At 41.8% G+C, this 15,784-nt stretch overlaps 1 protein-coding gene across 2 annotated transcripts in view; it reads left to right on the top strand.

Annotated features, from left to right (window-relative positions):
• Positions 1-15,784, top strand: part of Myo5b (myosin VB) — a 361,461-nt gene that overhangs the window by 247,834 nt on the left and 97,843 nt on the right. For both annotated transcript variants that reach the window (XM_029557950.1, XM_029557949.1), the window contains exons 15-16: positions 11,580-11,735; positions 12,391-12,488. In XM_029557950.1, the coding sequence (XP_029413810.1) occupies positions 11,580-11,735; positions 12,391-12,488 (254 nt within the window). The remainder of the gene's footprint in view (positions 1-11,579; positions 11,736-12,390; positions 12,489-15,784) is intronic.

Here is a 15,784-nt window from a genome sequence, read left to right as displayed (position 1 = left end):
TCTCCCAGACCATGCAGCACCAAACGCACTGCAGAGCCCTGATAACACTGGAGAAATGACAGATTAATTTCTCTTTGTGATAAGCTTTAGAATTATGAATGCAATATAGAGATCATAGAATGAAGAACTACGGCTAGCAATATGAACTCAAGGATTTAAAGCTAAGTAAACCCTTTTATGTAAGGTACCCCAAGATGGGATTTAGGGACTGTTTGACTCAGCAGCCAATTGTCCACCACCCCTTGTCATCTATGGATATCTGTAATATCAGAGAACTAATCACAGACAGCTTGGAGTAAAAGTGAATATGTTCATAGTAGTTAGAAGTTTTTCCATTTTTCTCAAGACTTGAGGGGAAGGGTGTAAGAGAGGAGCCTCCAGCCACAGGAAAAAGCAGTTGAAGGGCATGACGAGCATCATTCCCATCCTATGTGTCCAAGAATCATGAGAGGCCCATGATCTCCAGTAAGCCCAATGGTGGCCTTCAGGCATTGAAGTCTTTGTCATCTTGATAAAAATTTCTCCTTTCAGGGAGGAATATAAATGACAGTTATTAAATACAGTTTGGTTCTGCACTGTGTTGATTCTGAATGTCTTAGTTTTATTTACCAATTTCATTGAATTTGTTGTTGTTGTTTTGAGACAAGGTCTCACTATGTAGCCTTGGCTGACCTGAAACTCATTATGTAGACCAGCCTGGCTATAAACTCAGAGATCTGCTTGCTTCTGTCTGCTGAGTGATGGGATTAAAGATATATGCCAACCTGTCTGGCTCTTCATTTAATATTTATAGCATATGGGTAATCAATACATACAGCCAACCTTGGGGGGTCTTAGTTCAGTGAAAAAATATGGTTAGTACACACATGCAAAGTCCATAAATATGTGTGTGACCATGATACATGTTGGTACATGACATGTAATAGTAATGTGAAGGTTCTATGGAAAAGAATAAGAAGATGTTAGGGTCCTCTAAGGTTATCTTCAGGTTCAGTAGTTTGCTAGGAAGACTCACAGAAACTGGCATGTGGTTGGTTATACTTAGGGTGACAGTTTATTACAGTCAAGGAATACAAAGCAAACCCAGCAAAGGACAAGTGCTTGGGGATGAGTTTGGGGGAGACAAGCTACAAGCTTCTAAGAGTCTTTCCATTAATTTTCATGGGCTGTGCTGAATTTCCTAAAGAAACAAGTGTGAGGATACTTACAAAATGTTTGCCAAGGGTCATAGGTACCCTTGTCTTAATATGAACTAAACTTCCATATTCCTAGGGGAAAAGCAGATGTTAAATATGAATGACATTGTTTATACAATCAGTTTAGGCACAGTGAGCCTGCCTTATCAAGGAATGCTGAAAACTCATCCAAAATCCAAGTTCCCAGGCACCAGCTAAGAGTTGACCCTGAAAGCAGGCCTTGGTAGGAATAATTGTCTTGCTCTTTTCTATACAGGGGTAATATTTTAGGTTGGACATACTGGATTTTTATTTTAGTCATAAAAATTCAAGTAATACAGAAATGTGTACAAGCCCTCTCCCCCACTCTGGGGTCTTATCTTTTCATGAATGACTGTTCTGCACATATAGCACATTGGTATATCTCTTAAAGATCCAAATTGTCACAGTATGCATTCCTAGTCCCCTCAGTTTTTGCATGTACCATTGTACCTTGGCCATCTTTCCACGTGAGTGCACATCTACTTATTTCTTAAATAACTGCTAGTAGATTGCTATTTCAAATGATGAGGCTGTAACTGCTTTTTTTGCATGTCTGTTTGCTTGTACCATTATGTCTGATGGATAAAACTTTAGCACTGGAATTGATAGTTCAATGGGTATACAGTTTTTAGATGTTGCTGAATTGCAGGATGGAAAAAGGTCTATGCTGTGCTTTTCAGATTTCCTTCTTTCTCTCCAGCTCACCCACTGCAATTCTAGCTTTCCCTTCTGCCAAACCAGTGGCCTTGCATTCACCCCTATCTCGCCACATAAACCCACAGATGAGCCATCTACAGATACCGCTACAGGCCAGAGTGGCTCTGCTTTCAGTCCACTGGACAAATGGGCATGTTTGGTGCATCTGCTATTGTGCATATTTACACATCTTTGTTTACTAAGCCACTCTCAGTTTCTTTAAAGTTTTGCTGTCTGTAGAGGTCCTCTGAGGCTTAAGTTTCAAACTTCGCATCAAAGTCAGACTAATAAAAGAACTGGAAACAAGCAAGGCCATGGGGTATTTAATAATGTAATGCCTCATTTTTTAAATCAGTTTTCATCTCTAAGCACAACTAATTCTCAAATCCTTGTGTAAATTAGTAATTTTATTTAAAGTACTTCTTTTTTATGGGAGTCTATTGACTTTTATCCTTTGTGTGGGGTACCTGATAAGAAATTATCACCTTGTCTACAATAATTAAGTAGTGTGAAACAGAGGATTCCCACCTGCCGCCAGCCACAGGGATGTTTGCAGAGCTCCCACCAAGAGCATGGAGATAAAGCAGCAGTAATGAGAATGTAATTAGGGAAGCCTATTACACTGTGGAGAGTCAGAATGGAGCTAATTGCCTTCTCCGCTACCAAAGAGCTATAAATAGGGACATAAGTAAAGAAATCCCTCTTTAAAGCACATTAACACATTCATTTATTTTAAATACTGAGGATGGCAAGTTTCCCTCCCAGTTTTTGCTGCCTATAAGAAGGAATATTTTATTGGGGGAGGGCAGGGAAAGAGATACTCGAAAAGAGAACATTTTTCTTCTGAAGATGTCGTGTTACCTACTGTATGTAGATCAGAGGGACAAGCATTGGGTTGGAAATTTATGTCAGTGTGAGCCAAGCAGCCTGGGCCATGGTCTGGATGACACGCTAATACTATCTCCCCACTCCATGCCAGCAGAGAAGGGGTCTTAAGAACAGTATGGTTTAGAGATGGTCTCTGCTCAAAGTCACCTACCCTGAGCCTGACAATCCCCAAGGTCCAGTAGTCAGAGTGAAGTAGCTCAGACTAGGGCCACAGCATCCCATCCCACAACCAGCTCTTTTCTGTTCAGTATGGCTTGACCTAACAAGGGATGACAGTACACACCTGTCCATTGCTCTCCACACTCACATGCTCCTTAAAGGTGATACATGTGCCATTTCAAGCAAATGTTTGCTTTTTAAAATCATTTTTATTTTTAAATTTAAATTATATAGTAGCTTTATTGAGACAACATATTATAAAATATGTTCTTAAATATATATAGTGTCGTCTATGCAGGTTGTTGGAAATGTGTCTCAATACCCAGAATAAGCAGATGAGAACTTTCCATTGATAGTGTTACCCTCCATTTCCCAAGGGGGAAGGGCAGAGTCTTTCCTTTAAAGGCCATTAAACAGCCACTTAAACAAAATATTTTTTACTTAAATGTTGGAGATTCACCTACTCCCATCAAAGTGTAGCATCAACCATGTAAAAAAATTGATTGAAAAGAAAGTGCATTTTATTATGCTGCAGCATAGTTTTTGAAGATAAAGTTCTAAGGAAGATCTTGATCAAAGTGCTCTACTGTGTCCTCTCAGTTCACGTATCTGTTTTAAAGGAAATCTCTTTTGTATTCTTATAAACTCAAGTGAATAGGTATGATTGCTAAGGAAACTGGGTCCATGCATCAGTAATTGAAATTTTCTTAGACAGTCAAACAGTCTTTAGAAAATGTTTCCATGCCTCTCTTAATCCCTTGTCACACAGATTTGCCTTGGGTTTCTAAGCTCTATATCCAGGCTTAAATAACAGAGAATATAGAAGCCGGCGCCTATGGACAGATTTCAAACAAATGACAAACAGGATTAGAGACCTGCTTGGTTTGCCTGAATGTGTTACCGTGACTGCTTTCGAGTGAGAAGGGGGCAGTTTGTAGAAAGGCCTGGGTAGACACATTTCCACAGCTTCCCTAAAATTAACTGAAGGACTTCCATTACTAGTCAGGCTCCTTACAAGCAAACATTTCAACAGCTCTAACAGCAGCCTGAAACTGTCTTCCCCTCACCCAGCAGTGTAGGTGTTTTACTCTTTGTATAAGCTCCTTGTCAAGTGGTGATTTCTCTTGTTACTTCAGGTTTGCTTCTATCTGGGACATTCCTGAAGTAGAGAAGTTCGTGTCCATCCCAGGCCTCTTGGTGGATGGGTGTGTAGGGGACATTTTCTCCCTGGGTCTTTTTTGTTTTTTATTGAATTTTTGTGAATTTCATACAATATATTTTTATCATATTTAGATCCCCTCCCCTATGTGCACCCCTCTTTACTACTCCCCCACCCAATTTCCTGTACTCTAATATACATAAAGGCCTATGGAATCAAGTTTATGTCCCCAATTGCCCTTAAGTTTAGGTTCATTCACTGGAGCCTGGTCAACTTACCAAGAGTCTCACCCTTAAAAGAGACTGACTCTCACCTTCTCAGCAGCCATAGATTCCAATAGTTCCTCAGGCAGGGTTAGGTTTCCTTGCCCACTTCTCCACATCTATGTAGGATTTTGTCTGGCTTGAATTTACATGTTGTCATCATTACTGTGAGTTAATATGAGTAAATGCCCAGCTATCTGAAAAACTGTTTCCTTGTGGTCATTTACCTCTTCTGTCTCTTACAATCTTTCCACCCCTGCTCTGCAGTGATCCCTGAGCTATGGGAGGCAGTACTTTGATACAGGTATCCTGTTTAGGGATAAACAGTCTGCAGCCTCTTATTTTGGCCAGTTGTGGTTAATCATCCATCCGGTCTATAAGGAAACTTCTCTGGGAAAGCTAAGATATGCATTAATCTATGGCAATATCAAAAAGTCATTAGGAGTCAGTTTAATAGTGTATCTATTTAGCAGAATAATAGTATTAGACTGTGAGCTGTTGAGTTTCGGGTTCCTAGTCTTCTCGGGTCTTTTGCGATTGTCCATAGCCCAGGGTTGCATAGGGTGCCTCTTAACCTTTCAATCTTATGATCAACCTAGATCTTTCCCTTAGTCTTTCAATCTTGTGATGAATCTAGATCTTTCATATGGTCACTGAATCACTAAATAGAATATGAAATTTACTGCTTCTTAAGTCTCAGTAGAAGAGATCTGCAATTAAAACAGCTTTGAAAACAAAACCCAAATTCTCCAGATGAAACTTTGGTGCCAACTTGGGTTTAAATCTACCTTGGACAGTTTGCAGTTTCTTATAAATCCCTTATTTGATGTATAAGATTAATAAAAACAATCATAATTGGCTTCTCTAATTTAACACAAGAGAAAGGAACTGAAACTTTAAAAATACTCTTAATGTTGTGTCTGATTCAAAAATTCTTTGTGGAATTTTTGATATCTGTTCCTGACCATACATAGGACTTAACGTTTTTTCCTTTCCTTGATATATATTTTTATTGAATTTTTGTCCCTCCCCTATCTAGACAACCCCATAGCCCACCCACAGGGTTTATTTTTTCATATATGTTAAGGCCTGTGGAGTCAAGTGTGTATACCCAGATGTCCCTCTGTGTGAGTTCACCCACTGGAACCTATTTAGCCTATCTAGAGTCTCTCCCTTAAAGAAGATTGACTCTCCCTCACCCAGCAGTGATCATCTGTGCATAGGAACTTAACAAACTTTTCACACAATAAGTTATTAATGATTTATGTAAATTTGACTCCACACAGTATAATTATGCTGATTGGTTTTTCATCTCCATGCCATAAACATCTTAGAACTCCTTTTCAGAAAGGCAGTAGACCAGATTATGCTGACTTTCTAACAGCTCTTCCCCAGCATCTTTTTATTTTTATATGGAAGACTAATCACAATGATGTCTTTTAAAATGAGACCACGTGTGCTGGAGAGATGTCTCAGTGGTTAAGAACACTTGCTGCTCTTTTGGAGGAACTGAATTTGGTTTTCAGCACCCACATTGGGTGGTTTACAAATACCTGTAACTTCAGCTTCAGGAGATCTGACACCCTCTTCTACACTCCATGGATGGATACTGCACTCACATGTACAAACCTACACTCAGACACATATATGCACGTAATTAAAAATAAAAAATGAAAATCTAAAGAGCTACCATGCCTTTAGCTGCCCATTATTTCCATGTGGAAGTTTTTGAGCATCAATCTACTTGTTTAGATGTGTCTAGGCACTGTGGTAGCATCTTGGGAACCCCAGGCTGGCTGCCTCCCCTGCTGCAATCCCTTCTGTCCCTGCCATTCCCATGTTCTCAATGTATCATGGTGACTTTCTGACATAGAAAAGTAAGGACCCCTAAGTCTTTAAATAGGGAGCTTCTGAATAAGTTCGCATTCAGAGAAAACTCTTAACTATTGGTGGAATTCATCTGGATAAAATGTGACCTGGGATCCAGAAGAAAGCCCAGGTGGTGCTGAACAAGGGCAGCCACATTCCAATTCATGCAGGAAGGATTGCGGGCATTGAATCATGGGCAGAACCTGGGACTTGGTTGAGATGGTGAAGTGAGGGCAGAATCCCTAGCCTTAACTTCATAAGGCAATATGTGAGGGTGGTTTCTACCATGTTGAATTTGGTGGCACTCAAGAGGGAGGAAGAGGCTGAGCAGATAGTTGGCAATAGAGATCATGGTGGTATTCCCAGACTGGAAAGGGAGGGTTGAGGGAAGAGTAGATGTCTTTGGCATGAAGTCATCTGCCCAGGAAAGGAGCATTAGAGAACCCAATGCGGAGTATGCAGACCTGGCAGACAGCAGTTCAAAGGCGGGAAGTGCTGGAGAAGAACAGTTAGAAACGCAGCAGAGATTTGGAGGGAGTGGAGCTGCCATGTCTCCTAAGAGACCTCCAAAAGGTCTCTATGGACACCCTGCCCGAGTGGGGCAATGGTACAGCAAGAGGCAGGGTAAACAGTTAAACTGTGGGGGCCGGGGGAGGGACAGAAAAGAAATTTGAACAAGAAACAGTGGACAGGAAGGGACTCATGTAAGAAGACCTAGGAGTTCAGGTGAGAGAATTAGAGGATCACCAGGCTTGTTTCCCATGTTTTTAGACAATTAAAACTAAGTAAGGTAAAGAGGTTTACCATAGGCCACATAGCTAATTACAGCCTGGAGTCTGCTGATCATAGCCCAATGTTCCTCCTGCTGTATCATACTGCTCCTGAGGTATCCGTGAGGTTAGAGGCTCTGCTGACCTCTGGATTCTACAAGCACTTAGCACAGCACCTCTGCTGCCGAGGCTTTAGCTTGATAGCCAGTGCTGTGGGCAGTGACCTTTTCCAAAAGATCTCGTGTCTTTTCCTCTCTCGTAGTACATTTTGGTAGGTAGGTCCTGGAGCCAATCTGTCTGGGTTTTAATCTTGGTTTTGCCACTTACTTGCTCTGTGATCTTGGGCACCGAGATGCAACTTTCCTCATCTGTAGAATGAGATGCAATTAGTACTTAGACCACATGGTTATAGGGAAACTTGAATGAGTTCAGACATGCATGGTACAGTCTAAATACTCTATAAACATTTGCCACCTGTATTTTTTTTAACCTTTAATGATATGTTATTCTTGGAATTAAAAACATAAGTTCTTCAGCAAGCTGGCCCTTCTTTCTTCCCTTCTGTGGTACACATTGCGGCTGCAACTATTAACATAAAGTTAATAGTTCCCAAGGGACTACAGAGATGGCTCAGTGATTAAGAGCACTGGCTGCTCTTCCAGAGGACCCAGGTTCAGTTCCCAGCATCCGCTTGGTGGCTGACAACCATCTGTAACTCCAGTTTCAGAAGATCCAATGCCTTCTTCTGACCTCTGCAGGCATTGTATGATATAGGTGCATTTACATGCAGGCAAAACACTCATACACTAAATAAGTAAAGTAAAATGTAAACAATAGTTCCCCAAGTGTGCTGAGCTCCATATTTGCAGGTACTTTCCCAGGATGTGCTTTTCTACCCCTCAAGAATCCCATTTGCTCAAATATTCCTTCCTGAGAGAATCCTTTCCTGATCTCCTCACCCTAGACCTCTGGTTTAATTACCTTTGTTATTTATGCATTTCCTTTAGGACCTCCTCTTGTCATTATACTTTGAATTGTGCAGATAATTGATTAGTGTTCACTTTCTATGAACTCAGTATGTAAAAAGCTATGCTGGGTGATATATATAACCAACCCTAAGCACAACATTGGCTAGAGATTTAGGAGTCAGTAAGTACTGACTTAGATTCTGCGATATAACACAGAACTGAATGCCTAAGGGGTTGGACAGATGACTTACCAGTTAAGAGCGCTGGCTGCTCTTGCAGACGACCCAGGTTTAGTTTCCCACACACACATGGCAATTAACTGTAACTCCAGTTCTAGGAGATCCAATGCCCTCTTCTGGCTTCCACAGGCATTGCGTGTATGTGGTGTACTTACATATTTGCAAGCAAAATACTCATACACATAAAAGAAAAATAAATCTTTAAAAATTAAACAATTGAACATCTAATAAAGTGTAACTACTATGATGTTGGCATACAAATTTTAGCTACAGTTTTTAAAAGTCATATATATGAGGCATCTATTTTTCTGATAATTAACTAGGTCCCTTATCCTCTAAAGAGACAACCATTTATAACCTTGAAATGCCATACAGGAAGAGGATCCATTGCAAAGATGCTGTGAATAGGAGCAGAACTGCCAGTGTTGGCATCTAAAACTAGGAGTCATCTATAAGGTCATTGGAGTGACCCTCCAAGCTACCTGCTTGACACTATCCTCAACATTCCTACAGGGAACTAGAGTCTCAAGAATATGGTTGTATTCTCTCGTGCTAATTGTGCCAGCCTGCTGCAGCCACAGAGTAGCTGGAAGTAAGGATGGACTTGCTCACAAGAGATGGTCTTTGGCCTTGAGATCATTGGTTCATACTTTTATTCATTATGTTTCTGAGGTGCTGGGGCTCAAACCCAGGACCTCCCATGTGCTACATAAGCACTATACCACCAAGGTATTGCCCCTAGAACAGATTGGTTACTGCTTTTGGACTGCCTAGTCTAGTGAATTACAAAGAACTGCAGCTATTATTTGCATGCAAACCACTTGCTAAAAACTGAAAGTAAGATGCTTCTGATGGTTGGTGGCTCTGTGAGAAATAAAGGGTATGAGGGAAGAGCAGACACATGTGGATTCCAGCACATTCACACATGCAGAGGCACAGATACACAGTTTTGTTGTTTATAACCCACCTGGTTAGGTACTATGTGGAGTAAAATAAGATGCTTACTTATATGTAATTATTTTTTACTCCAAAATTGACTTTAAAATGTAAACCTATAATGCTAAGGCAATAGGGTTTTTTTTATCCTTTGTTTCAGTTTAAAGTACTTGATATAGGAAACAAGCTTGGGTGATTTTGAACATTAGTCATCATAACCTTGTATATTTGGATGGGCACATTTATGCTAATCCTCTAAGAAGTGCTATTGAATAGGACCAGGCCTGATGCTTTGTGACAGTTAACACTTTGTTCTTCAGAATTTATGCAAGTTTTCTTACTATACAAATAATACCAGAGGTGGTCATATCAGATTGCTAAGGAGTGTCTCCATCTCTCAGTTTCTCTGTGGACATGCCCTAGCTTGTTGTCAGTGGTTCTGGGTAAGGTTGAGTAACAAGAAGCCCTCAGAGAATAAGATGGTCACTCACTGGTTTTATGTACCAGTCACCCCAGTCTGCCACTCAGCATAATTACCTAATGAGGCTGCAGAACCAGCTTCTGAGTGAGCTAAGTCATCTGAATCTGAAGTCCAAGTTCAGAGAACAGCTCTAGCATGCTACCAGCACCATCTTGCTGCTTTGTTTGGACTCTGTACACATGCTCATGTTGAGGCAGCACATTATGGCTAGATAGTCAGGTTGTCTGGCTACCAGGAGTTGAGGAGGTAAGCCGGGGACCCCTGCAGATTGTAATGAAAGCCCGTACATGTTGCACAGTTTTTACACACTTCTGGGACTATGTGATGGTTAATACTGATGTCAGCTTGACAGGATCTAGACTCACCAAACAGACAAGCAGCTTCTGGGCATGCCTGTGAGAGATTATCTTGATAGGTTAATTGAGATAGGAAGACCCACCCTTACTGGGCAGCCCATTCCCTGGACTGGGACCCTGGACTGAACAGAAAGAAGAAATCTAGCTGAGCAGCAGCATTTGTTACTCCCTGCTTCTTGACTCAGATGTAATTGACCAGCTGACGCTCTGACCCTTCATGCTGAGCTCAGTCCTCAAACTGTGAATCCTAAAAGCCAGACTAAATGCTTCCTTTCCTAAGTTGCTTTTGTCAGGGTAATTTATCCAAGCAACAGGAAAAGTAACTAACATAAACTCCGTGCACACACATGAAAAACGCAGGTGAGATACTAATGGAGTCAGAGACCCTAGCCCTTGGCCTCTTTTCTGTTGGTATACAATGTGCCAAGATTGACGAAGAAGGCTTGTATGCTCCTTTTTCCTCCTCACTGGCAGACATGTGTTGGAGACCTCATAGTGCTAGTCCCAGCATTGATTTGTTTTGGGAATGAGGGCAGATGTATCTTTATCAGGCTGAGGGTCTTGATGACTGGACTCTTTATGCCCTTAGCCCAAGGCCTCCATCTGACCTGATTATACTAATACATAGGCCTCATAACAGAGACCTAGGCCTCAGGGAAGCCATAGTCTATTGAATACATAGCTCTACCTTCTACCACACCACAAGGAACTGAAGTTATGCCTGTCTTTGTAGGTGAATGTTGAGTTAAGACTATCAGGGAAAGTTGACCTTTCCAACCTTTCTAAAGATGATATATCACTCATCACATACCATAAGTGCACCCTTTTTGAAGTATAAACTTCAGTGTATTTTAGTAAGTTAACCAAGTTGTGCAACCTTAATATAAACTCAAGAATATTTTCATGGGCTGGAGAGATGGCTCAGTGATTACGAGTACTGGCTGCTCTTACAGAGGACCCACGTTTGATTACCAGCACCCACATAGCGGCTAACAATCATCTGTAACTCCAGTTCCAGGGGAATCCCAATTCCCTCTTCTAACCTCTGTGGGCATTGCACAACATAAGTGCACTTATGTACATGCAGACAATGCACTCATACACATAAAATAAAAATTTTTTTAAAAAAAGAATATTTTCACTACTCTAAGAAAAAAAACCCTGTACTCATTAGCTGCCACTCCCTTCCTTCTCCCCCTGTTCCTGGCAAGCAGTAGGCCACTAAACCTTTTTATATTACCTGGACGTTTCAAGTAAATATACTCATGAGCTGTTTATTCTTTTATATATGGCTTTTTCCACTTAGCTTAATGTCTTCAAAGCTCATCTAGGCTGTGTTGTAGCATATGTGAGGACTTCATTCCTTTGTATTGTTGAATAATAGTCCACGGTTTGAGTGTATTAGTCCATTCACCACGTGACACTATTTGAGTCATTTCTACTTTGTAGCTCTTATGAATAAATCTGCTATGAACATCATTTCTTGTAGGTATGTATTGGAAAGCTGTTTCAGAATAATATAAACATCATTAAACTGGAAGAGAGCTCCTTTTCATTATTCTTCCTGATTACTTCTAGTTCCCACTAGTAGCTGACTTGTTTCGTGATGATAAGGACCCTGCTCCTGCCACCAACATACCCGGAAAGGGATCATCTTCAAAGATCAACATTCGGTCTGCCAGAACCCCCATGAAGGTTTCCAACAAGGAACACAAGAAATCTGTGGGCTACCAGGTCAGTCCCAGTCCCAGGCCTGTTGCATATGTAAAAGGGCTGTCTTGGGGCAGGAGGAGGAAGAAGGAAGGGGACTTGATTCAGGTCTACAGACAGTGTGGGGAGGCAGGAGCTCAAATCTGAAGTGTGGAGCAGAGATTTAAATAAACCCAGGAACAGCCAACTTAAAAACCCCCATTACAGTATGCCTACAGTATGCTTTTATTCCTGTGGATTTGCTGCTTATGGATATTTTATACAAACCCTGTCATTTCTGGAATGTTACAGCTTTAGTCCCCACATTCAGGGATAGCAGGCTTCTAATGTATGGCAGGCAGATCTTTCATCTCTTAGCTCTCACTAGCCTTTCATCCCACTTTATGCCTCAGCACTGGAAGTTCGGCTTATTGGGGATTGTCTCCCCACATTTAGTTTGAAGAGTCCTACTGTGGAAAGGACTTGGTTTTATTCATAGCAAGGTAGGCGTATCAGCTAGAATTTGACCCTGGTCACTGAATTTCTCTCTTCCCTTATCCTTCTGGATTAACCATAATAATAATAGTAACTACTACTGTCACCATCAGTGCAGTAGTCATCACTGGTATGTTAGTTTTCTTTATTATGCATTCAGGAATATTAAAAATAAACAGCTAAGCTCCGGCTTTCATCCCTGCAGTTCCGCACCTCCCTAAACCTACTCATGGAGACCCTGAACGCCACAACGCCACACTATGTGCGCTGCATCAAGCCCAATGATGAGAAGCTCCCCTTCCAGTAAGTACCAGCCTTCTCGTCCTGCCTCAGGGTCAGCAAGAACAGGGATGCCTCAGCCTCGCTGGGCTCTACAGAGTTGCATGCTGACTGGTCATTCACTTCCTAGGTGAGCTATATGTGCTGAATACAAGCCAACAGGCATAGGCTGGGTTCTACCTGTCTGCTGGCCCAGATTTGAGAGAGATAAGGCAGTTGACTGTTCACTGGAGTATGCCACAGTATTGAGCAATGTGCATATTGGAATCAGTTAGAGAGCCGTGTAGAAGTGGACAAGGAAGCCCACATGTCAGTGGATGTTAAATTCAGGTAGGGGAGCGTTCCAAGAATAGTGAGAAAAGGCTTTTCTCACATGAAGAGCACCAGCCCTGAATTGGCACGTGGAAGGGTAGGACACACGGATGAATGGTCCCACTTCTCACGTGGGCAGTGCACATCCTAGTTACCTACCTTCCCCACTCCCCCTCACTCCTTAGCCACTGCCCTGCCTTGAGACTTTCCTTACAATTCTATCCATGCTCACATGACTGGTCTTACATGGATCCCTGTAACACTGCCTTTTATTTACCTCAGTTCATCTTTGGATTCTGCCAAATTCCAGAGTAGCATTCCCATATGCCTGCTACAGCTTTCTTGGCCAACCCACAGTCAACATGTGTGATACTAAATTCATATTTTCCTTCCCAACTGGTTCCTCTTTCTTTGTCCTCTGTTCTAATAAATGACATAACTATTCCTGACATGTCACCCCCCCCCTGCAAGATGTGTTCTTCCAAGCTAGAAGCCTGAGAGTCATTCTGGATCAGTACCCAGCAGGCCTTTCTGTGATGATGAGGGTGTTCTGTAGTTGGTGCCATGCAATGCAGCAGTTGGTGCATAGAATGCGGGTGATGGAAAAACTGAGGTTCTGGGTTCATTTCAGTTGATCTCAAGTACAGACAGGCAGCTCGTGGCTCCATATTGGGTAACATTCGCCCCTGATTCCCCACCTTCCTCACTCCCAGCATATGCTGTCATTGTCAAAGCCCCCTGGAGTCCACATGAAAATGTGACATGTCAGCCTCCCTCGTCTCTTTCTTCTCCATCACTTCATTCCAATCCTCTTTACTACTTTTTTTTTCGTTTTAATAATTAAGGATTAGTGTGATTTTGTAGTGATGCATATAGGGTGCACTGCTTAATTCCAGCTTCCCTTTATCCACCTGTCTCCCTCCCCATGTTCACTCTTATATGTGGAAGTTACGATATCAACCTTAGTGTAAGACTGATTGCCAGACCCCCATCATTCTTACCTGGAATACTGCCCTACCTTTGACATAACAGGCCTCCCTGAATGTCATTCCCTCTAGTCAGGGAGGATGCTTTAAAAAAAAAAAAAAAAAAACTTTTTTAATCACCTTACATCCATCTTTCCTTTCCAGATTTCCTTTCTGGTCCTAGCATAACTTCTTACTGTGAAAGCATTTCTTATGATAACTCCAATTTAGGTACACATTGGAGCTAATGCAATTCCTCTCCTTCAGTGCAGCTGGACTTCCACTCCACAGACCTCATGGTAAAAGAGGGCAGGGAGACACTATCAAGCCAGCCTTCTTTAAGCATGCTGTTTGCATACTCTCTTCCCTTCCTACACATTTCTGAGACATACTTAGGAATCCTTCTGCATTATATCTGCTGACTATGGAAGGAGCTGGTGGAGGGGCAATGTGTGTGAAAGATTGTGTGTGAAGGGCAGAGTAGCATGTAGGGCCTAGATGAAGAGAGACAGGATTTGGTACCTGTCCCCGCTGATCCCCCACCCAGCCATTCCTGACCCTCAGTAGTTTATTCAGCAAAGCCTGATACCCACCAGATGCAAGGTGGTCTGCAGGCCATACCATCTCCTAAAAGGAGAAAAAGGAGAAAATTAGCTGAAGGGAGGGAGGGAGGGAGGGAGGGAGGGAGAGAGAGAGAGAGAGACTGAGACTGAAAGAGACCAACAGATGGAGACTAAAAAACACACAGAGAGACCAAGACAAAAAACCTGAATTGGCCGGGTGTGGTGGCGCACACCTTTAATCCCAGCACTCTAGAGGCAGAGGCAGGAAGATCTTGGTGAGTTCAAGGGCAGCCTGGTCTACATAGTGAATTCCAGGACAGCTGGGGCTACAGGGGGACCCTGTCTCAAAAAGACCAAAAACAAAACAAAAAAACCTGAATTGTAATCTAGGCTCATAATTGGCTGGTGCCAAGCTAATCTTTTTCTGTCTTTGTCTGTCAATTGTGACTTTAAAATACTCTGATCTAAATTATACAAGCTGGAGGACTGGAGAGATGGCTCAAAGATCAAGAGCACTGGCTAGTCTGGCAAAGGACCAGGATTCAGTTCTCTGCACCCACATGGCAGCTAACAACCATCTGTAGCTCCAGTTCTCTTCTGGACTTCACAGGTAGTATATGCATGTGGTACACCTACATACACTCAAGCAAAACACTCATACACATAAAATAAAAATAAATAAAAATTTAAAAACAAAGAGATAATGAAGGGAAATTATTAATGAGAAGTATAAAATTTTATGTGATTAAAATATATTGTTATTAGAGGAAGAGGAGATAATTTAGTCAGTAAAGTACTTGCCTCATAAGCAAGAAGACCTGAATTTGATCCCCAGATGTTAAAGCTGTTCATAGTAATGGATGCTTGTATTCCCAGTACTGGGGAGGTGGGAACAAACATTTCCCTGGAACTCACTGGTCAGCCAAGCTAGCCTAATCAGCAAGCCTTGGGCCAGTAGAGAACCCTGTATCATAAGACAACATGGATAGCACCTGAGGAACAACAACCAAGATTGACTTCTGTCCTCCATGTGTACCCACACATGTATGTGTGCACACATGCACAGATGCTACATAGATATATATTGATATAAATTATTGACAGTATTCCAGAAGGAGATTGCTGTATTCCCCCTCTCATTCTCTATGATCAGTTTCTCAACCAAAGCTCATTCACATTGGGATCATATAATTCTTTGTCTTGAGCGAGCGTCCTGAACATTGCAGCATGGTTAGAAGCATCACCAGCTCTACCTGCCAGATGCTAGTGGCATCTGGTGTGATGACTAACATTTTTAGATATTTCCAAGTGTTGGCCTGGAGGGGGGCAGCGTGGCCCCATTAAAAAATGCTGTCCCACACAGATTCTTTTCTTTCATTTTTATTGAATTTTTGCACATTTTTAAAGTATTTTATTTATTATTTTTATTTTATGTGTATGAGTGTATTGCCTGCATGTATGTGAGTGCACCCATGTCGTG

This window comes from Nannospalax galili, unplaced genomic scaffold (genome assembly GCF_000622305.1).
Source record: "Nannospalax galili isolate Female #2095 unplaced genomic scaffold, S.galili_v1.0 scaffold1228, whole genome shotgun sequence".
Classification (NCBI taxonomy): Eukaryota; Metazoa; Chordata; class Mammalia; order Rodentia; family Spalacidae; genus Nannospalax; species Nannospalax galili.
Note: the sequence above shows the minus strand (reverse complement) of the source record. Positions and strands in the feature narration are given on the sequence as shown.